Source organism: Salmo trutta, chromosome 16 (genome assembly GCF_901001165.1).
Source record: "Salmo trutta chromosome 16, fSalTru1.1, whole genome shotgun sequence".
Classification (NCBI taxonomy): domain Eukaryota; kingdom Metazoa; phylum Chordata; class Actinopteri; order Salmoniformes; family Salmonidae; genus Salmo; species Salmo trutta.
This window is the reverse complement of record NC_042972.1, coordinates 16,611,552-16,635,953: the sequence shown is the minus strand read 5'-3', so window position 1 is coordinate 16,635,953 and position 24,402 is coordinate 16,611,552. Positions and strand designations below refer to the sequence as shown.

General features: G+C 43.7%; 1 protein-coding gene across 3 annotated transcripts in view; it reads right to left on the bottom strand.

The window, feature by feature from the left end:
• The window catches only part of LOC115150182 (plexin-A1), a 364,140-nt gene that overhangs the window by 102,035 nt on the left and 237,703 nt on the right, over nt 1-24,402 (bottom strand). For all 3 annotated transcript variants that reach the window (XM_029693188.1, XM_029693186.1, XM_029693187.1), the window contains exons 11-12: nt 13,556-13,652; nt 3,399-3,589 (exon numbers count right to left, since the gene is read on the bottom strand). In XM_029693188.1, coding sequence (XP_029549048.1) covers nt 3,399-3,589; nt 13,556-13,652 — 288 coding nt within the window. The remainder of the gene's footprint in view (nt 1-3,398; nt 3,590-13,555; nt 13,653-24,402) is intronic.

The following is a 24,402-nucleotide window of genomic DNA, read 5'->3' as shown; positions in this document are numbered from 1 at the left end:
TAAGATTTTCGCAACGTAAGCTTAACTTTCTGAACATTCGAGACGTGTAGTCCACTTGTCATTCCAATCTCCTTTGCATTAGCGTAGCCTCTTCTGTAGCTTGTCAACTATGTGTCTGTCTATCCCTGTTCTCTCCCCTCTGCACAGGCCAGAGCATCGAGCCAGCGGGGGTGGTGGCACTGGAATCCTCATCTCTCCCAAGTGGACATTCTCTCTTTCTCCCCTGACCCATCTGTCTATCTCCTCATTTGAATTCCATGCTGTCACAGTTACTAGCCCTTTCAAGCTTAACATCCTTATCATTTATCGCCCTCCAGGTTCCCTTGGAGAGTTCATCAATGAGCTTGACAAGTTCCTTTGCTGAGGATGGCTCACCTCTCACAGTTCTGGGTGACTTTAACCTCCCCACGTCTACCTTTGACTCATTCCTCTCTGCCTCCTTCTTTCCACTCCTCTCCTCTTTTGACCTCACCCTCTCACCTTCCCCCCTACTCACAAGGCAGGCAATACGCTTGACCTCATCTTTACTAGATGCTGTTCTTCCACTAATCTCATTGCAACTCCAAGTCTCCGACCACTACCTTGTATCCTTTTCCCTCTCGCTCTCATCCAACACTTCTCACTCTGCCCCTACTCGGATGGTATTGCGCCGTCCCAACCTTCGCTCTCTCTCTCCCGCTACTCTCTCCTCTTCCATCCTATCATCTCTTCCCTCTGCTCAAACCTCCAACCTATCTCCTGATTCTGCCTACTCAACCCTCCTCTCCTCCCTTTCTGCATCCTTTGATTTTCTCTGTCCCCTATCCTCCAGGCCGGCTCGGTCCTCCCCTCCTGCTCCGTGGCTCGACGACTCACTGCGAGCTCACAGAACAGGGCTCCGGGCAGCCGAGCGGAAATGGAGGAAAACTCGCCTCCCTGCGGACCTGGCATCCTTTCACTCCCTCCTCTCTACATTCTCCTCTTCTGTCTCTGCTGCTAAAGCCACTTTCTACCACTCTAAATTCCAAGCATCTGCCTCTAACCTTAGGAAGCTCTTTGCTACCTTCTCCTCCCTCCTGAATCCCCCTCCCCCCCCCTCCTCCCTCTCTGCGGATGACTTCGTCAACCATTTTGAAAAGAAGGTTGACGATATCCGATCCTCGTTTGCTAAGTCAAACGACACCGCTGGTCCTGCTCACACTGCCCTACCCTGTGCTTTGACCTCTTTCTCCCCTCTCTCTCCAGATGAAATCTCGCGTCTTGTGATGGCCGGCCGCCCAACAACCTGCCCACTTGACCCTATCCCCTCCTCTCTTCTCCAGACCATTTCCGGAGACCTTCTCCCCTACCTCACCTCGCTCATCAACTCATCCTTGACCGCTGGCTACGTCCCTTCCGTCTTCAAGAGAGCGAGAGTTGCACCCCTTCTGAAAAAACCTACACTCGATCCCTCCCATGTCAACAACTACAGACCAGTATCCCTTCTTTCTTTTCTCTCCAAAACTCTTGAACGTGCCGTCCTTGGCCAGCTCTCCTGCTATCTCTCTCAGAATGACCTTCTTGATCCTAATCAGTCAGGTTTCAAGACTGGGCATTCAACTGAGACTGCTCTTCTCTGTGTCACGGAGGCTCTCCGCACTGCTAAAGCTAACTCTCTCTCCTCTGCTCTCATCCTTCTAGACCTATCTGCTGCCTTTGATACTGTGAACCATCAGATCCTCCTCTCCACCCTCTCCGAGTTGGGCATCTCCGGCGTGGCCCACGCTTGGATTGCGTCCTACCTGACAGGTCGCTCCTACCAGGTGGCGTGGCGAGAATCTGTCTCCGCACCACGCGCTCTCACCACTGGTGTCCCCCAGGGCTCTGTTCTAGGCCCTCTCCTCTTCACGCTATACACCAAGTCACTTGGCTCTGTCATATCCTCACATGGTCTCTCCTATCATTGCTATGCAGACGACACACAATTAATCTTCTCCTTTCCCCCTTCTGATAACCAGGCAGCGAATCGCATCTCTGCATGTCTGGCAGACATATCAGTGTGGATGACGGATCACCACCTCAAGCTGAACCTCGGCAAGACGGAGCTGCTCTTCCTCCCGGGGAAGGACTGCCCGTTCCATGATCTCGCCATCACGGTTGACAACTCCCTTGTGTCCTCCTCCCATAGTGCTAAGAACCTTGGCGTGATCCTGGACAACACCCTGTCGTTCTCCACTAACATCAAGGCGGTGACCCGATCCTGTAGGTTCATGCTCTACAACATTCGCAGAGTACGACCCTGCCTCACACAGGAAGCGGCGCAGGTCCTAATCCAGGCACTTGTCATCTCCCGTCTGGATTACTGCAACTCGCTGTTGGCTGGGCTCCCTGCCTGTGCCATTAAACCCCTACAACTCATCCAGAACGCCGCAGCCCGTCTGGTGTTCAACCTTCCCAAGTTCTCTCACGTCACCCCGCTCCTCCGCTCTCTCCACTGGCTTCCAGTTGAAGCTCGCATCCGCTACAAGACCATGGTGCTTGCCTACGGAGCTGTGAGGGGAACGGCACCTCCGTACCTTCAGGCTCTGATCAGGCCCTACACCCAAACAAGGGCACTGCGTTCATCCACCTCTGGCCTGCTCGCCTCCCTACCTCTGAGGAAGCACAGTTCCCGCTCAGCCCAGTCAAAACTGTTCGCTGCTCTGGCACCCCAATGGTGGAACAAGCTCCCTCACGACGCCAGGACAGCGGAGTCAATCACCACCTTCCGGAGACACCTGAAACCCCACCTCTTTAAGGAATACCTGGGATAGGATAAAGTAATCCTTCTAACCCCCCCCCCAAAAGATTTAGATGCACTATTGTAAAGTGGTTGTTCCACTGGATATCATAAGGTGAATGCACCAATTTGTAAGTCGCTCTGGATAAGAGCGTCTGCTAAATGACTTAAATGTAAATGTAATACTGCGTTGATTCGAGCACAAATCCAACAGTAAAAGGGAAACGTTGATAATGTTAATTAACTAACAGGGAAAATCTAGAAAGTTGAGTGAAGTTCAATCTCGTGCTTCTCTGAGCGGGCTGATATTTATTCTGTGCGGCAGACCCGGGGGAGCTGCGCACGGGAACATTGCCCACAATGATAGTAAAACAAAAACACACGCGCACACAGCTTCCCTTCAACAGTCATCTCATCTCAGTGATGTCTCTCCCGTAGACTGCCTCCTCTGTCCTTCCCATCTGTGAGCCAATACAGTCTCTGTTGTGTCTAGCTCTCTCCATGTCCTCTACCACCCTACTGTCCCAGTCTCATCCACATGAATCCAATACCTCATCTAAATTCACTTTGAAACTTCACTCCATTAGAAAACTTAACTACCTCACTTCAGCTTACTACAGAAATTCCCCCTCTAGTATCACCCTTCCCATCCCGTCCGTACCTTGGTGATCTTGGGGTGGGCACAGCGGCTGTTGCCGGTGGTGGCATGCATCCAGCTACTCTCCAGCGGGACACACTCCTGCCTCAGAGAACACTTCTTCTCCTGGACACACCAGCCACACTCAAACCTGGGGTCAGCCTTTAGACACATGCCACAGCTGTCCCTCAAAGCAGGGCACTTGTACAGGTGGGCTGGAGGGAGGGAGGAGGGGGAGAAAAAGGGAAGAGGGATGGAGAGAGGGGAGTGGGGAGTGGGGGGGTTGGAGAGGGAGAATGGGAGAGAGAGTTTTTTGTTAACATGCTAAAAGCGTGAAATGACACATCCAACCCTATTCACACACAAGTCATTTAGACTTGAAAAGTATATACACTGAGTGTAAAAACATTAGGAACACCTGCTCTTTTTATGACAGACTGACCAGGTGAATCCAGGTGAAAGCTATGATCCCTTAATGATGTCACTTGTTAAATTCACTTCAATCAGTGTATATGAAGGGGAGGAGACAGGTTAAAGAAGGATTTTTAAGCCATTATTTTATTTAACTTGGCAAGTCAGTTAAGAACAAATTCTTATTTACAATGACGGCCTACCCCGGCCAAACCCTAACCGGGACGATGCTGTGCCAGTTGTGCGCCGCCCTATGGGACTCTCAATCATGTCCGATTGTGATATAGCCTGGAATCGAACCAGGGTCTGTAGTGACGCCTCTAGCACTGAGATGCAGTGCCTTAGACCGATGTGCCACTCGGAAGCCCCCAAAGCCTTCAGACAATTGAGACATGGATTGTGTATCTGTGCCAATGAGGGAGAACTGTCATTCCAAAATATTTAAGTGCCTTTAAACGGGGTATGGCAGTTGGGGACCATGCACACCGGTTCGGTGTGTCAAGAACTGCAACACTGCTGGGGTTTTCTTGCTCAACAGTTTCTCGTGTGTATAAAGAAAGGTCTACCATCCAAAGGACATCCAGCCAACTTGACAACTGTGGGAAGCATTGGAGTCAACATGGACACTTTGTGTCCATAACCCAATGAATTGAGGTCTTTCTGAGGGAAAAAGGCATTGCAACTCAATATTAGGAAGGTGTTCCTAATGTTTTGTACACTCAGTGTATACTATATGTACAAAAGTATGTGGACACCGCTTTAAATTAGTGGATTCAGCTATTTCAGCCACACCCGTTGCTGACAGGTGTATAAAATCGAGCACACATCCATGCATTCTCCATAGACAAAAATGGGCAGTAGAATGGCCTTACTGAAGAGCTCAGTGACTTTCAATGTGGCATCGTCATAGGATGCCACCTTTCCAACAAGTCAGTTCATCAAAGTGCTGTTATTGTGAAGTGGAAATGTCAAGGAGCAACAACGGCTCAGCCGCGATGTGGTAGGCCACACAAACTCACAGAATGTGACCACCGAGTGCTGAAGCAGGTAGCACATAAAAATCGTCTGACCCCGGTTGCAACACTCACTACCGAGTTCCAAACTGCCTCTGGAAGCAATGTCAGCACAATAACTGTTCGTCGGGAGCTTCTTGAAATGGGTTTCCATGACCGAGCAGCTACACACAAGCCTAAGATTACCTCAATACCGAGCGTCGACTGGAGTGGGGTAAAGTTCACTGCAATTGTACTCTGGAGCAGTGGAAACACGTTCTCTTGAGTGATGAATGAGGCTTCACCATCTAGCAGTTCGACAGACGAATCTGGGTTTGGCGGATACCAGGAGAACGCTACCTACCCCAATGCATAGTGCCAACTGTAAAGTTTGGTGGATGAGGAATAATGGTCCGGGGCTGTTTTTCATGGTTCGGGCAAGGTCCCTTAGTTTCAGTGAAGGGAAGTATTAACGCTACAGCATACAATGACATTTACTATTTGACAAGGTCCGGTAACTCAAATTTCCTAGCTGGCAAAGGTCCGGATGGACAATGTAGTTTTTCAGCGAAGTAACAAACCCCCACCTCACAACCCATGCAACCCCAAACTGTTCACACCCCTTGTGTTGGCAGAGATAAAATGTTGCAGCTTTAAAGCTAATTTCCTGCAATTCTACACATTTTGTATAGGGCAGAGATTTTTTGTTGTTGCTGTTTTAAAAAGGTAATTTCCTGCAATTCTATTCATTCATCCATGTCTTATGTGAGTTTATATGACAAGGGGTCGAAGCTTGAACGAGAAAAAATTAATTATAATACACACTAACGTTCAAAATGTGATGTAACTTAGAAGTGTCGTTGTTTTGTCCATTAAAATAACATGACATTGTTCAGCCTGCCAGCTTAGTGGAGTCTGCCATTAGCACAGTCAGTGTAGTCAGCTCAGCTTTCCCCATTGAGACCGTGTCTGTGCCTCGATCTAGGTTGGGCAAAATAAAAAATGGCGGTGTTCGCTTTAGTAATCTCACTAGTATAAAGACCTCCTCCATTCCTGCCATTATTGAAAGAGATTTTGATACTTCACATCTCAAAATTGGGTTACTTAATGTTAGATCCCTCACTTCCAAGGCAGTTATAGTCAATGAACTAATCACTGATCATAATCTTGATGTGATTGGCCTGACTGAAACATGGATTAAGCCTGATGAATTGACTGTGTTAAATGAGGCCTCACCCCCTGGTTACACTAGTGACCATACCCCCCGTGCATCCGGCAAAGGCGGAGGTGTTGCTAAGATCTACGATAGCAAATTTCAATTTACAAAAAAAAAAACAATGACGTTTTCGTCTTTTGAGCTTCTAGTCATGAAATCTATGCAGCCTACTCACTCACTTTTTATAGCTACTGTTTACAGGCCTCCTGGGCCATATGCAGTGTTCCTCACTGAGTTCCCTGAATTTCTATCGGATCTTGTAGTCATAGCAGATAATATTCAAATTTTTGGTGACTTTAATATTCACATGGAAAAGTCCACAGACCCACTCCAAAAGGCTTTCGGAGCCATCATCGACTCAGTGGGTTTTGTCCAACATGTCTCTGGACCTACTCACTGCCACAGTCATACTCTGGACCTAGTTTTGTCCCATGGAATAAATGTTGTGGATCTTAATGTTTTTTCTCATAATCCTGGATTATCCGATCACCATTTTATTCCGTTTACAATTGCAACAAATAATCTGCTCAGACTCCAACCAAGGAGCATTAAAAGTCATGCTATAAATTCTCAGACAACCCAAAGATTCCTTGATGCCCTTCCAGACTCCCTCTGCCTACCCAAGGACGTCAGAGGACAAAAATCAGATAACCACCTAACCGAGGAACTCAATTTAACCTTGCGAAATACCCTAGATGCAGTTGCACCCCTACAAATTAAAAACATCTGTCATAAGAAACTAGCTCCCTGGTATACAGAAAATACACGAGCTCTGAAGCAAGCTTCCAGAAAATTGGAACGGAAATGGCGCCAAACCAAACTGGAAGTCTTCCGACTAGCTTGGAAAGACAGTACCGTGCAGTATCGAAGAGCCCTCACTGCTGCTCGATCATCCTATTTTTCCAACTTAATTGAGGAAAATAAGAACAATCCAAAATGTATTTTTGATACTGTCGCAAAGCTAACTAAAAAGCAGCATTCGCAAATGGAGGATGGCTTTCACTTCAGCAGTAATACATTTATGAACTTCTTTGAGGAAAAGATCATGATCATTAGAAAGCAAATTACGGACTCCTCTTTAAATCTGGGTATTCCTCCAAAGCTCCATTGTCCAGAGTCTGCACAACTCTGCCAGGACCTAGGATCAAGGGAGATACTAAAGTGTTTTAGTACTATATCTCTTGACACAATGATGAAAATAATCATGGCCTCCAAACCCTCAAGCTGCATACTGGACCCTATTCCAACTAAACTACTGAAAGAGCTGCTTCCTGTGCTTGGCCCTCCTATGTTGAACATAATAAACGGCTCTCTATCCACCGGATGTGTACCAAGCTCACTAAAAGTGGCAGTAATAAAGCCTCTCTTGAAAAAGCCAAATCTTGACCCAGAAATTATAAAAAACTATCGGCCTATATCAGATCTTCCATTCCTCTCAAAATTTTTAGAAAAAGCTGTTGCACAGCAACTCACTGCCTTCCTGAAGACAAACAATGTATACGAAACGCTTCAGTCTGGTTTTAGACCCCATCATAGCACTGAGACTGCACTTGTGAAGGTGGTAAATGACCTTTTAATGACGTCAGACCGAGGCTCTGCATCTGTCCGCGTGCTCCTAGATCTTAGTGCCGCTTTTGATACCATCGATCACCACATTCTTTTGGAGAGATTGGAAACCCAAATTGGTCTACATGGACAAGTTCTGGCCTGGTTTAGATCTTATCTGTCGGAAAGATATCAGTTTGTCTCTGTGAATGGTTTGTCCTCTGACAAATCAATTGTAAATTTCGGTGTTCCTCAAGGTTCCGTTTTAGGACCACTATTGTTTTCACTATATATTTTACCTCTTGGGGATGTCATTCGAAAACATAATGTTAAATTTCACTGCTATGCGGACGACACACAGCTGTACATTTCAATGAAACATGGTGAAGCCCCAAAATTGCCCTCGCTAGAAGCCTGTGTTTCAGACATAAGGAAGTGGATGGCTGCTAACTTTCTACTTTTAAACTCGGACAAAACAGAGATGCTTGTTCTAGGTCCCAAGAAACAAAGCGATCTTCTGTTGAATCTGACAATTAATCTGGATGGTTGTACAGTCGTCTCAAATAAAACTGTTAAGGACCTCGACGTTACTCTGGACCCTGATCTCTCTTTTGAAGAACATATCAAGACTGTTTCAAGGACAGCTTTTTTCCATCTACGTAACATTGCAAAAATCTGAAACTTTCTGTCCAAAAATGACGCAGAAAAATTAATCCATGCTTTTGTTACTTCTAGGCTGGACTACTGCAATGCTCTACTTTCCGGCTACCCGGATAAAGCAATAAACAAACTTCAGTTAGTGCTAAATACGGCTGCTAGAATCCTGACTAGAACCAAAAAATGTGATCATATTACTCCAGTGCTAGCCTCCCTACACTGGCTTCCTGTTAAGGCAAGGGCTGATTTCAAGGTTTTACTGCTAACCTACAAAGCATTACATGGGCTTGCTCCTACCTATCTTTCCGATTTGGTCCTGCCGTACATACCTACACGTACGCTACGGTCACAAGACGCAGGCCTCCTAATTGTCCCTAGAATTTCTAAGCAAACGGCTGGAGGTAGGGCTTTCTCCTATAGAGCTCAATTTTTATGGAATGGTCTGCCTACCCATGTGAGAGACGCAGACTCAGTCTCAACCTTTAAGTCTTTACTGAAGACTTATCTCTTCAGTAGGTCCTATGATTAAGTATAGTCTGGCGAGTGTGAAGGTGAACGGAAAGGCTCTGGAGCAACGAACCGCCCTTGCTGTCTCTGCCTTGCCGGTTCCTCTCTTTCCACTGGGATTCTCTGCCTCTAACCCTATTACAGGGGCTGAGTCACTGACTTACTGGTGTTCTTCCATGCCGTCCATGGGAGGGGTGTGTCACTTGAGTGGGTTGAGTCACTGACGTGGTCTTCCTGTCTGGGTTGGCGCCCCCCCCCCCCTTGGGTTGTGCCATGGCGGAGATCTTTGTGGGCTATACTCGGCCTTGTCTTCGGACGGTAAGTTGGTGGTTGTAGACATCCCTCTAGTGGTGTGGGGGCTGTGCTTTGGCAAAGTGGGTGGGGTTATATCCTGCCTGTTTGGCCCTGTCCGGGGGTATCATCGGATGGGGCCACAGTGTCTTCTGATCCCTCCTGTCTCAGCCTCCAGTATTTATGCTGCAGTAGTTTATGTGTCGGGGGGCTAGGGTCAGTCTGTTACATCTGGAGTATTCTCTTGTCTTATCCGGTGTCCTGTGTGAATTTAAATATGCTCTCTCTAATTCTCTCTTTCTCTCTTTCTCTCGGAGGACCTGAGCCCTAGGACCATGCCTCGGGACTACCTGGCATGATGACTCCTTGCTGTCCCCAGTCCACCTGGCCATGCTGCTGCTCCAGTTTCAACTGTTCTGCCTGCGGCTATGGAACCCTGACCTGTTCACCGGACGTGCTTGTTGCGCCCTCGACAACTACTCTGATTATTATTATTTGACCATGCTGGTCATTTATGAACATTTTAACATCTTGACCATGTTCTGTTATAATATCCACCCGGCACAGCCAGAAGAGGACTGGCCACCCCTCATAGCCTGGTTCCTCTCTAGGTTTCTTCCTAGGTTTTTGGCCTTTCTAGGGAGTTTTTCCTAGGGAGTTTTTCCTAGCCACCGTGCTTCTTTCACATGCATTGCTTGCTGTTTGGGGTTTTAGGCTGGGTTTCTGTACAGCACTTTGAGATTTCAGCTGATATACGAAGGGCTATATAAATAAATTTGATTTGATTTGATTCAGAAATACTGTATAGACATTGTTAATGTTGTAAATGACTATTGTACCTGGAAACGGCTGATTTTTTATGGAAAATCTACATAGGCGTACAGAGGCCTATTATCAGCAACCATCAATCTCAACGTCAACAGTGAAGAGGAGACTCCAGGATGCTGGCCTTCAAGGCAGAGTTGCAAAGAAAAAGCCATATCTCAGACTGGCCAATAAAAAGAAAAGATTAAGACGGGCAAAATAAAACATCTCAATTTAAATGGTATTAATATGCATATATTTCCACCTCTGAATATTCCCAAAAATGTGCAAGTGATGGTTGCTGATAATGGGCCTCTGTATGCCTATGTAGATATTCCATTACAAATCAGCATTTTCCTGCTACATAGTCATTTACAACATGAACAACTTCTACACTGTATTTCTGATCAATTCGATGTTATTTTAATGGACAAAAATGTGCTTTTCTTTCAAAAAACAAGGACATTTCTAAGTGACCCCAAACTTTTGAACGGTAGTGCACACACACTATTTTCTACATTGTAGAATAATAGTGAAGACATCAAAACTATTACACAAATGGAATCATGTAGTAACCAAAAAAGTGTTAAACAAACCAAAATATATTTTAGATTTGAGATTCTTCAAAGTAGCCACCCTTTGCCTTGAGGACAGCTTTGAATAAAACATTTTTATATGCACTGAATATGAACTGAAGCGAAGCACTACTTCAAATGACCGCAAGAATTTGACAGAGGAATAGTTTTCAGCTCCTCAAATCCCATTGGTCACGATTTAACTTGAAAGCAACCATGGGCCAATTAAATGATACTAAATGAGTGATTTAATTATATTTACATATCAGGGATTAAGCGAGGGAGCACCGTTAGATGGTTATCTTAGTTAAAATGAGGATGAGAGAAGAGAGAGAGAGAGAGAGAGAGAGAGAGAGAGAGAGAGAGAGAGAGAGAGAGAGACCGAGGACAAGACCAGTTCTATTGCTGCTTGGCTGGAGAAAAACCCTGCCCCCATACCAGTCTCCCCCTCCCAACCAGTCTAACACTACCCAACTCACCCACTCCTCACTACCCCCACCCATACTCCATATTGAGCTGCATTGTACTCACTACTCAGACAAATTACTTGAGCTAAAAGTCTATTTCTCATTTTGGTAAATTGTGTCTGGGTCTGCATTGTGGTGGGCTTTGGCTGCAGAGGCTTTAGCAAACATTTCCCTAAATGTGACGTTATCTTCTATCTTGCATCACAGCAGGAGCCCCTGCTTTTACAACCCCCCGCTGCCATGGCGACAACAACAACAGCAAAATGCTTGGCGTTATTAAGACTACACAATTTCACTAGTAATTATTCGTGGAATAATTTTTTATTTTTTTTACTACTCCCTAGTTGTGTGTTTAATCACTATCCACTGTCTGTGGATTGGTGCGCTAAACTCACGCACGTACAGTGTATTCAGAAACTACTCATACCCCTTCCCTTTTTCAATGTATTTTTTAAGTTACAGCCTTATTCTAATATGACTTAAAAAAATACAAATATTATCAATCTACACACAATACCTCATAATGACAAAGTGAAAAAAGTTTTATTGAATGATTTGCAAACGTATTACAAATAAAAACAGAAATAACTTATTTACATAAGTATTCAGACTCTTTGCTAAGAGACTCAGGTGCATCCTGTTTCCATTTAACATCCTTGAGATGTTTCTACAACTTGATTGGAGTCCACCTGTGGTAAATTCAATTGATTGGACATGATTTGGAAAGGCACACAACGGACTATATAAAGTCCCACAGCTGAGTGCATGTCAGAGCAAAAACCGAACAGTGAGGTCGAAGGAATTGTCCGTAGAGCTCCAAGACAAGATTGTGTTGAGGCACAGATCTGGGGAAGGGTACCAAAAACTTTTTTCCAGCATTGAAGATCCCTAAGAACACAGTGGCATCCATCATTCTTAAATGGAAGTAGTTTGGAACCAAGACTCTTCCTAGAGCTGGCTGCCCAGGCAAACTGAGCAATCAGGGGAGAAGGGCCTTGGTCAGGGAGGTGACCAAGAACCTGATGGTCACTCTGACAGAGTTCCTCTGTGGAGATGGGAGAACCTTCAAGAAGGACAACCATCTCTGCAGCACTCCACCAATTAGGCCTTTATGGTAGAGTGGCCAGACGGAAGCCACTCCTCAGTAAAAGGCACATGACAGCCTGCTTGGAGTTTGACAAAAGGCACTAAAGGACTCAGACCATGAGAAACAAGATTCTCTGGTCTGATGAAACCAAGATAGAACTCTTTGGCCTGAATGCCAAGCGTCACGACTGGAGGAAACCTGGCACCATCCCTACGGTGAAGCATGGTGGTGGCAGCATCATGCTGGGGGATGTTTTTTCAGCGGCAGGGACTGGGAGACTAGTCAGGATCGAGGGAAAGTTACAGAGAGATCCTTGATGAAAACCTGTTTCAGAGAACTCAGGACCTCAAACTGGGGTTCAACTTCGAACAGGACAACGACCCTAAGCACACTGCCAAGACAACGCAGGAGTAGCTTCGAGACAAGTCTCTGAATGTCCTTGTGTGGCCCAGCCAGAGCCCGGACTTAAACCCGATCGAACATTTTTGGAGAGACCTGAAAATAGCTGTGCAGCGACTCTCCCAATCCAATCTGACAGAGCTCGAGAGGATCTGCAGAGAAGAATGGGAGAAACTCCTCAAATACAGGTGTGCCAAGCTTGTAGCGTCATACCCAAGAAGACTCGAGGCTGTAAACGCTTGCAAATGTACTTCAACAAAGTACTGAGAAAAGGGTCTGAATACTTATGTAAATGTTATATTTCAGTTTTTTAAATTTGCATTTATAAAAACCTGATTTTGCTTTGTCATTATGGGGTATTGAGTGTACATTGATCAGGGAAAAAAAAAAAATAAGGCTGTAACGTAACAAAATGTGGAAAAAGTCCAGGGGTCTGACTACTTTCTGAATGCACAAACACATGAAGGCATGCACACACGTACACACACACACACACACACACACACACACACACACACACACACACACACACACACACACACACACACACACACACACACACACACACACACACACACACACACACATCTACTTGCTGCCTCGGTAATTGACTTTAAAAAAGTGAAGACATCACAAGAGTGTGAAGTGACTGTCTAGTCCTGAGGCTGTGTGTAAATGTATGCGTGTGCGTGCGCGTAACGTGTGCATGCACTCCTGCCTTTCTAAATCGTACACAAGGGCTGTATGGCACTGTAGTTTCAAATGCAACATACCCCTGCCAGCCACACAGTTGCCTTCCACACAGTTGTATTTTACCATGGCAGAAACTTAGCCAGCTATTTAGAAAGTATATTTGAACGATATAGCACGTCAAAGCCTGAATGTCCCTTCCAGACTTAGCTTTCCCTAGCCCTTTTTGGTCACACTATAAATTATTTAACATGCAGTGGTAGCTTACATAAAACTCAATCTCCATGCTACTGCCCTCTCTGTGGCCGTTTACTCATGTGGCTAGAGTGCCTTGGTTAAGTGAAGCTCCCACGACACATCAGGCAAGTAGTGACAATAAGTGATAGAGAATTCTTCTGGCATATTACAAGACTGTGTTAACCCTCTGAGCTAAAGCCCAGGCATTTGCTTAGTCTTCAGATCATATGAGTGTGGTTCACCGAACCATTTGCTGTATAACAAGACAGTGCGTACCCCTCTGAGCTAAAGCCTAGTGCTTACCTTGGATGTTGAAGGGGTTGTCGATGACAAAGTTGCTGTTCCACACCACCGATAGGTCCACGGGCAGGTCACTGATGTCATTACCCTCGTAGTTATACTGAAACCATAGAAACACAGTAACAATAAGTTAAACTATAATGGAGTTATTTTGTTATTATGTTGTTAAAATGCCCCTGATGTTCAACTGAAAGACAACCCATTGTTGTTGCTGTCAGTTTATGGTGTGTATTTTTTATCATGTGAACCTCGCCTGAAAACACATTTCCATTTGGGGACAATAAAGTTTGAACTGAACTGAACTATTGTGATGCGTTCATTTCTGTTTGTATTATTATTATTTTTTTGGTCTGAAAAGTTGATGAATAAAAACACGTTTTACACAGTAATTACACTAATATCCGTTTCCATGTTTTACATTCTTGTATTGTTCATGGCTCATTTGAATATAAAGCACACAAGCATAATGGACTAATAATGGAAGTACACTTGGCCATCTCTTGTTTGTCTCAGTAAATACATGCTCATTTAATAGGACAGAGTTAGAGGGCAGCCTGGAAATCCAAGAACAAGTGCCATGATATGTTTTTAATAATCAAGTTCTTAATATTATTGTAGATGATTAATAGGAGTAATCCTTCTTGTTCAACATGTCTCTCTCAAGCACACATCCTAGATCGGAGCTCCTACTCTAAGACACTTTGTGAATACAGAATCTGGGCAACAGATAAAAGGCATGTAAGCATCTAACTACGACCTATGACCACAAGACAACGTATTTGATCCATCTATCTGCCACGATCGGCAAAATTATAGAGTGGCACTCGGTTTACTAATTTTAACATTGCGGTCCAGTCATTTCAAATAATATGCCATAATATCACATAGTAGGCCGTCATTGTAAATAATAATTTGCTCTTAACTGACTTGCAAAAAAAATACATCTGTAAAAGTAAACACGACACAGCAACGTGCAAACAGCAGATAAGGATGCATGCACACAGCAATGTCACGGTACATGATTGGTTGGTTCATTCATTCACCACATTGTGATTGGACAATTTTCTTTCTGTCTACAGACTCTAAAATCGAATTAATATTCACAGACATACTTAAAAATAAAAGTCATACTTTTGGACTGATCTTGAAGGACTTCTTGAACATTTCCAGGCATATTTTTGAGAGAAATATTACTTATTTAAAAGGCATTATATATTTATTGGGCAACTTTACTCAGGGTGAATGCAATGCTCACCAACATTTATGCAACTTTAACCCAACTTTTCAGTGGTAAAGTATGTTAGCTTCTATATGGACTCCAGTAATGTAGCAGAGTTTTCAGTGGTAAAGTATGTTAGCTTCTATATGGACTCCAGTAATGTAGCTGAGTTTTCAGTGGTAAAGTATGTTAGCTTCTATATGGACTCCAGTAATGTAGCTGAGTTTTCAGTGGTAAAGTATGTCAGCTTCTATATGGACTCCAGTAATGTAGCTGAGTTTTCAGTGGTAAAGTATGTTAGCTTCTATATGGACTCCAGTAATGTAGCAGAGTTTTGACAACCTGGTTAAGACAAGTAAAATAAAAGGGTAGTGTAAGGAGTGAGTGAGTGAGTGAGTAAGAGAGAGGGGAGAGAGACAGAGGAGAGAGAGAGAGAAAGAGAAAGAGGGAGGAGAGAGAGAGGGGAAGAAAGAGGGGGAGAGAGAGGGGGAGAGAGAGGGGGAGAGAGAGGGGGAGAGAGAGGGGGAGAGAGAGATCGAGAGACAGAGGACAAGAACAGTTCTGTTGCTGCTTGGCTGGAGAAAAACCCTGCCCCCATACCAGTCTATCCCTCCCTCCCAGTCTAACACTGCCCAACTCACCCGAGAGAAATATAGGGATATAGTGAGAAAGGAGGAGTAAGAAGAGAAGAGGATGTCTGGAAACAAGGCATGAGACAACCACACCTAGGCATGCCAAGGAACTGTCGGCTTCACAGGATGGAGCGGGAGACAGAGATAAAAGAGTAAGGAGATGGAGCGAGTGTGTGAGAGATAAGAGGAATGCAGAGGAGTAAGAGAGAGAGCGAGAGAGAGGCCCCATCGTCCTCCCGAAAAACCAATCAGAATATGGAATGACTGCATGCACACACATACACAGTTTTAGCTGCCAAATCACCAGGGTGATTCAGGTTTGTGTCCCCACACAGGGACCTACTGTGGAGATGGGATGTAGAGGTCTGTTGTAGTGAAGACACGCACACCTCCCTGATACATTACTGACATTAATATTTATTCACAGCGGGGTGGGGTGCCGTGGTGTGCAAAGGATAAGAGAGGGGGGCAGATCGTTTAGGCCTTATAAGCACAATTCCCTCTCACCTACTGATTAAAGTTGAATCACTCCCGAGCCTCACAATAGACAATAAAAGACAACACACACCTCCATGGTTTATTCACATATACAGTTGAAGTCGGAAGTCTACATACACTTAGGTTGGAGTCATTAAAACTCATTTTTCAACCACTCCACAAATTTCTTGTTAACAAACTATAGTTTTGGCAAGTCGGTTAGGACATCTACTTTGCGCATGACACAAGTAATTTTTGTTTACAGACAGACTATTTCACGTATAGTTCACAAATCCAGTGGGTCAGAAGTTTACATACACTAAGTTGACTGTGCCTTTAAACAGCTTGGAAAATTCCAGAAAATGATGTCATGGCTTTAGAAGCTTCTGTTAGGCTAATTGACATCCTTTGAGTCAATTGGAGGTGTAACTGTGGATGTATTTCAAGGCCGACCTTCAAACTCAGTGTCTCTTTGCTTGACATCATGGGAAAATCAAAAGAAATCAGCCAAGACCTCAGAAAGAAAATCTGAAGACCACCACAAGTCTGGTTCATCTTTCGTAAGCAAATTCCAAACGCCTGAAGGTACCACATTCATCTGTACAAACAGTAGTACGCAAGTATAAACACCATGGGACCACGCAGACGTCATACCGCTCAGGAAGAAGATGCGTTCTGTCTCCTAGAGATTAACGTATTTTGGTGTGAAAAGTGCAAATCAATCCCAGAACGACAGCAAAGGACCTTGTGAAGATGCTGGAGGAAACAGGTACAAAAGTATCTATATCCACAGTAAAACGAGTCCTATATCGACATAACCTGAAAGGTCGCTCAGCAAGGAAGAAGCCACTGCTCCAAAACTGCCATAAGAAAGCCAGACTACAGTTTGCAACTGCACATTGGGACAAAGATCGTACTTTTTGGAGAAATGTCCTCTGGTCTGATGAAACAAATATAGAAGTGTTTGGCCATATTGACCATCAATATGTTTGGAGGAAAAAGGGGGAGGCTTGCAAGCCGAAGAACACCATCCCAACCGTGAAGCACGGGGGTGGCAGCATCATGTTGTGGGGGTGCTTTGCTGCAGGTGGGACTGGTGCACTTCACAAAATAGATGGCATCATGAGGAAAGAAAATTATGTGGATATATTGAAGCAACATCTCAAGATATCAGTCAGGAAGTTAAAGCTTGGTTGCAAATGGGTCTTCCAAATGGACAATGACCCCAAGCATACTTCCAAAGTTGTGGCAAACTGGCTTAAGGACAACAAAGTCAAGGTATTGGAGTGGCTATCACAAAGCCCTGACCTCAATCCCATAGAAAATGTGATGGCAGAACGGAAAAAGTGTGTGCGAGTAAGGAGGCCTACAAACCTGACTCAATTACACCAGCTCTGTCAGGAGGAATGGGCCAAAATTCACCCAACTTATTGTGGAAAGCTTGTGGTAGGCTACCCGAAAAGTTTGACCCAAGTTAAACAATTTAAAGGCAATGCTACCAAATACTAATTGAGTGTATGTAAACTTCTGACCCACTCGAAATGTGATGAAAGAAATAAAAGCTGAAATAAATTATTCTCTCTACTATTATTCTGGCATTTCACATTCTTAAAATAAAGTGGTGATCCTACCTAAGACAGGGAATTTTTACTAGGATTAAATGTCAGGAATTGTGAAAAACTGAGTTTAAATGTATTTGGCTAATGTGTATGTACACTTCCGACTTCAACTCTATGTAAATTCCAGTAACACAACCAGTGGCGTGTATTAATGGATGCCAAGGGAAGCCAGGCTTCACCCAAAAATTGACCAAGAATTAAAGAAAATAATTTATCATTTGTCTCTCTGTGTTACATAATTTTCCAAGAGGCTGAATGTATCTCGCTGCGAGCGAAACAGTGTCTGCTGTCTGGTCAAAAAGAGTATTACATTGTGGCCGCCCGTAGCATTGAATGCAAGGAAAGCCAGCAAACATTTGGCCTCCCTTGATTAAAAAAAGAAGTATAAAACAAAAGTCAATCAGCGTTGAGGTAAACTAAGTGTGCTCATATGTAAATGGTCCTGGCACACCAAAGAAAGTGTCAAGGGAAGCCAGTTTGGACTTGGATTCACACCAAAGCAAAATGTAATTGACAGAAACAAGTTGAATTGTTGCATCTCCTTGTGTGGTTGTCCTCCGGTGGCTAGCTTGCTACAATTAGCCCTTCCCTAAATTAGCCATGAATAGAGCTAGGGATTGGACTTCGGGTTTTACTTAGTGCTCCGTACTGGCCAATGATTAAAATGGAGATTCTGATACAACCATACATTCATGCATTGTGCCCATGGCCTGAGAGGATCGAAGATCAAAATGTAGCTAGAAGTAGTAAGTAGGCGAAAGTTACCTAGCTGGCTCATTGTTGCCAATGAAAGGAAGTTAGGCTAGCGAGCAAGCATTTTAGCCAGGTAGCCTAGGACAACAAAAACTAAAAGTGTATACTGTATGACAGTCATAGACTGTTTAGGCAACCTGAAAGAAGAGGGTGGCATTGGTGTTTCTCTACATGTGGTGTAAGTCAAAATGTTTTTTCTACTTGCGCACACACAAACACACACACACACAAATCAGAAACATGGAGAGTGAGAGAGATAGAGTGAGGGAGTCAAAGAGGGAGAGAGCTCCACTTGCCCCTCCTTTTGCTCTGACAGAGATAGAATGAAGGAAGAAGCAGATAGGAAAGGAAAAGGAAGAAGAGGGAAAAGAGACAGAAAACAGAACAGTAGCAGACTAGATACAGAAGAGTAGTAGACTAGATACAGAACAGTAGTAAACTAGATACAGAAACCAAACTGTAGTAGACTAGATACAGAAACCAAACTGTAGTAAACTAGATATGCAAAGAGAACAGTAGTAGACTAGATACAGAAACAAAACAGTAGTAGACTAGATACAGAAACATGAACAGTAGTAGCCTAGATATGGAACAGTAGAAGACTAGATACAGAACAGAAGTAGACTAGATACAGAAACAGAACAGTAGTAGACTAGATACAGAAACATGAACAGTAGTAGCCTAGATATGGAACAGTAGAAGACTAGATACTGAACAGTAGTAGACTAGATAAGGAACAGTAGTAGACTAGATAAGGAACAGTAGTAGACTAGATACAGAAACAGAACAGTAGTAGACTAGATACAGAAACAGAACAGTAGTAGACTAGATACAGAACAGTAGTAGACTAGATACAGAACAGTAGTAGACTAGATACAGAACAGTAGTAGCATAGATACGGAACAGTAGTAGACTAGATACGGAACAGTAGTAGACTAGATACAGAACAGTAGTAGACTAGATACGGAACAGTAGTAGACTAGATACGGAACAGTAGTAGACTAGATACAGAACAGTAGTAGACTAGATAAAGAACAGTAGTAGACTAGATACAGAACAGTAGTAGACTAGATACAGAACAGTAGTAGACTAGATACAGAACAGTAGTAGACTAGATACGGAACAGTAGGAGACTAGATGAAGAACAGTAGAAGACTAGATGCAGAACAGTAGTAGACTAGATACGGAACAGTAGTAGACTAGATACGGAACAGTAGTAGACTAGATACAGAAACAGAACAGTAGTAGACTAGATACAGACACAGAACAGTAGTAGACTAGATACAGAAACAGAACAGTAGTAGACTAGATACGGAACAGTAGTAGACTAGATACGGAACAGTAGTAGACTAGATACGGAACAGTAGTAGACTAGATACGGAACAGTAGTAGACTAGATACAGAACAGTAGTAGACTAGATACGGAACAGTAGGAGACTAGATGAAGAACAGTAGAAGACTAGATGCAGAACAGTAGTAGACTAGATACGGAACAGTAGTAGACTAGATACGGAACAGTAGTAGACTAGATACAGAAACAGAACAGTAGTAGACTAGATACAGACACAGAACAGTAGTAGACTAGATACAGAAACAGAACAGTAGTAGACTAGATACGGAACAGTAGTAGACTAGATACGGAACAGTAGTAGACTAGATAAGGAACAGTAGTAGACTAGATACGGAACAGTAGTAGACTAGATACGGAACAGTAGTAGACTAGATAAGGAACAGTAGTAGACTAGATACGGAACAGTAGTAGACTAGATACAGAACAGTAGTAGACTAGATACAGAAAAGTAGTAGACTAGATACGGAACAGTAGTAAACCAGATATGGAACTGTAGTAGACTAGATACAGAAACAGAACAGCAGTAGCCTATAAACAGAAACAGAACAGTAATAGCCTAGATACAGAAACAGAACAGTAGTAGACTAGATACAGAAACAGAACAGTAGTAGACTAGATACAGAAACAGAACAGTAGTAGACTAGATACAGAAACAGAACAGTAGTAGACTAGATAAAGAACAGTAGTAGACTAGATACAGAACAGTAGTAGACTAGATACAGAACAGTAGTAGACTAGATACAGAAACAGAACAGCAGTAGCCTATAAACAGAAACAGAACAGTAGTAGACTAGATACAGAAACAGAACAGTAGTAGACTAGATACAGAAACAGAACAGTAGTAGACTAGATACAGAACAGTAGTAGACTAGATACAGAACAGTAGTAGACTAGATAAAGAACAGTAGTAGACTAGATACAGAACAGTAGTAGACTAGATACAGAACAGTAGTAGACTAGATACAGAAACAGAACAGTAGTAGCCTAGATACAGAACAGTAGTAGACTAGATACAGAACATAATTAGCCTAGAAACAGAACAGTAGAAGCCTAGAAACAGTACTAGCCTAAAAACAGAATAGTAGGAGCCTAGATACAGAAACTGAACATCTCCTACTGACAAAACACACCAGCTGGGGTTCTTGGAGAAAATAGTGGAAACCAGGAAAGAAAGAAAAAAAGAAAGAGAGAGAAAGAAAGAGAGAGAGAGAGAGAGAGAGAAAGAAAAAAAGAAAGAGAAAGAGAAAGAGAAAGAGAAAGAGAGAGAGAGAGAGAGAGAGAGAGAGAGAGAGAGAGAGAGAGAGAGAGAGAGAGAGATAGAGAGAGAGAGAGAGAGAGAGAAGCATGGAGGGTGGGACAGCACAGCGAACGGGCAGGGTCACGGGCAGATCCAGATAATTAGTCATGTTGAAGGGGTACCGGAGCTAATTTCAGGGTTGGGGTCAATTCCATTTGAATTCCATTCCGTTAATAAAGTCAACCATATTCCAATTCCAAATTTTCCTAATTGAAAAACATTGGACAGAATTGGAATTTCAGTGTACTTCCTGAATGGACTGGAATTTAAATGGAATAGACCCCTGGCGAAAGTCTTAAAATATCAATGTACCGGCCTCCTGAATGGTGCAGAAGACTATGGTTGTGGAGTCACTACAGACCCAGATTTGTCTAGGTTAGGGGAGGGTTTGGCCAGTCGGGTTGTCCTTGTCCCATTGGGCTCTAGCGACTCCTGGCGCATGCAAGCTGACATGGTCGGCAGTAGTACGGTGTTTCCTCCGACACATTGGTGCGGCTGGCTTCTGGGTGAAGCAAGTGCGTCAAGAAGCAGTGCAGCTTGGCAGTGTTGTGTTTCGGAGGAGGCATGGTTCTCGACCTTCACCTCTCCCGAGTCCGTACTGGAGTTGCAGCGATGGGACAAGACTAACTACCAATTGGATATCACAAAATTGGGGAGAAAAAATGATAATAATATATCAACGTACCAAAGGCTAGCCTTTACCTGTGTGCAGTGCTCAGATATACTCCCAAACTGGACACCTCCACCCCCTCTTTTCTCTACACCAACCCGGTGACATTGACAGGCAAGTAGTCACCAGACTGTCAGATGATGTTCACACAACGCATTTTTCCAGGGGAGGACTGAGACCAGAAATCGGCGCAGGCATTTCTAACACACCAGCCCATTTTTTCCCTTGAGGCACCCACAACCAGTGTATGAATTACAGGGTGGCCGGGGGGGATAAGACCCCCCGAATGAGACATGAGCTCCCCTAAATGCAACAAAAGTCAAACTTTGGAGGGTCTCTAACCGAACCATTCTCCTATTTGTTTAAAATGCAATTTTGTACTGATACTGGTAAATATGAAAAATCTTATTTTACATGACACTAACACCCACACCTCTCTGTCATGGTTTAAACCAGTGACAGTTGGTTCAGGTTCTTTCAATGGCATTCATCTCTCTACTACACCTGTCTGCCTCACTCTCTGTCTGTCTTGAGCTTTCACTAGCAAATTTGCTATATTTTATTGACTGGATTCAGACCGCTAGCGAACTTACAACATTGTTTAAACTGGGCCCTCATAGTTTCCCACGCAGATGAGCTCGGGACAGACACAGCTGTATCTGCGTCCTGTATTTCAGCAGATGAGCTCAGGACAGACACAGCTGTATCTGCGTCCTGTATTTCAGCAGATGAGCTCGGGACAGACACAGCTGTATCTGTGTCCTGTATTTCAGCAGATGAGCTCAGGACAGACACAGCTGTATCTGTGTCCTGTATTTCAGCAGATGAGCTCAGGACAGACACAGCTGTATCTGTGTCCTGTATTTCAGCAGATGAGCTCGGGACAGACACAGCTGTATCTGTGTCCTGTATTTCAGCAGATGAGCTCGGGACAGACACAGCTGTATCTGTGTCCTGTATTTCAGCGGATGAGCTCGGGACAGACACAGCTGTATCTGTGTCCTGTATTTCAGCAGATGAGCTCGGGACAGACACAGCTGTATCTGCGTCCTGTATTTCAGCCCCTTTTCGGGTGTCTCGACTGTTCTTTCAATTCATTCAGGCTACAAGAGGCCTAATGACAATCACCGAATGACATCACACTTTTTGGTGTTTTGTAACAGAGGTCTCTTTTCATTTATCCAATGGCTAGTGCACAGTGCATTGTTTGGATGGTGGGAATTATTTTGGAGTGGACGAATGTGCACAGGTAGCCTACTTTTTGAAATAATTTGTTCGACAATCAGATACAAATCAATGACTGGTTGTGTTCATGCCACATTAAGTAATACATTAGAATACATGTCTACTATTTATTTTTGTTCACTGTTGAAATTAGACAGCCTGAGGTATTACCGAGACATGGATCATTTAAACTTAGTTGCAACGTTTTATAAACGTTTTATAAACTCGCCCCCTTTTATCTCCAATATCATGACAACCAATCCAATTATGATCTTGTCTAATCACTGCAACTCCCCAACGGGCTCGGGAGAGGCGAAAGTCGAGTCCTGCATCCTCAGAAACATAACACGGCCGGTTGTGACACAGCCTAGGATCGTACCTGGGTCTGTAGTGGCTCCTCAAGCCAGGCGATGCAGTGCCTTAGACTGCTGTGCCACTTGGGAGGCCAACTCGCTGCTACTTTTGTAAACTTTTTGAAGCACACTGACTGGAAATCAAAAATAGCTGCATGTGTGATGGTCAGGCTGTGAACCTCGGTCGTTTAAAGAGTGTCTGTATTTTTGCTTGAAAAAAACAGTTAAAGCAGGGTATACGGCAAGGTTACTCATCACACATGTATGGTTCACCAAACCACCCTAATTGAGAAAGCAGATGAGACCAAACACATAGATGGATGAAAGATTTAAGTTATTGATAAACAACGTGATGGAAAAACAACGATTAACCTTTTACACACAGAATAATAAGAATAATGATATAGGCTAATTGACATTCAGAGACCGTTGCATTGACCTTGATAAACGCACCTAAAGAAACACATGCGCGCGAGCACACACTCCCAAACACACACATAAACATAGTCCAAATATGAAGGCCTAATCAAGGATCAAGTGGTAATATGCCCAAGGATTAGTGTGGGGTCAGGCAGTATGGAATTAGTCCCGGCTCATAACATGACTGTCTGGGCTAATCTGGCTAGCATAACAGGATTGGAACAGGGCCGGAGCAAGTTAGGAGCTTATCGTACAGCCACCACATTTATTATTGATAAAAATACACAGAGGAAGGGGAAAAACGTCTGTCTCGAGGAAAATTAGGAAAACTGCTGCCATATGAATAGTATAGAAGTCCAAACCACGCACACATTTGTGCGTATAGGCCTAGGTTGTGATGCAGAGAGTGGGACAGAGGTGGAGAAGCTGCCATAGCCAGCAAGCAATTAATTCTTATTAAGACAGGACAGCGTGTGAGAATGGTGTACCGCCTCACCCATCAAGGGAGGGAGGGAGGAGCCTGATGAACCAAACTACCGGGTAATCTCCTCCATTTAGCCTAACTCTCACATGCACACACATTTAAACAAAACAAATAAAATAAACAATTTGTGATTAATGATCAATTATTTGATACATTCATAATTAGTAGGTTTTGATTTAAAAAAAAAAACGTTTTTATTTTTGTATTGTATATAGTTTTATGTGGTGTGTTTTTTATAGAAACTCCCTTTTTCAGGACCCTGTCTTTCAAAGATAATTCGTAAAAATAAAAATAACTTCACAGATCTTCATTGTAAAGGGTTTAAACACTGTTTCCCATGCTTGTTCAACG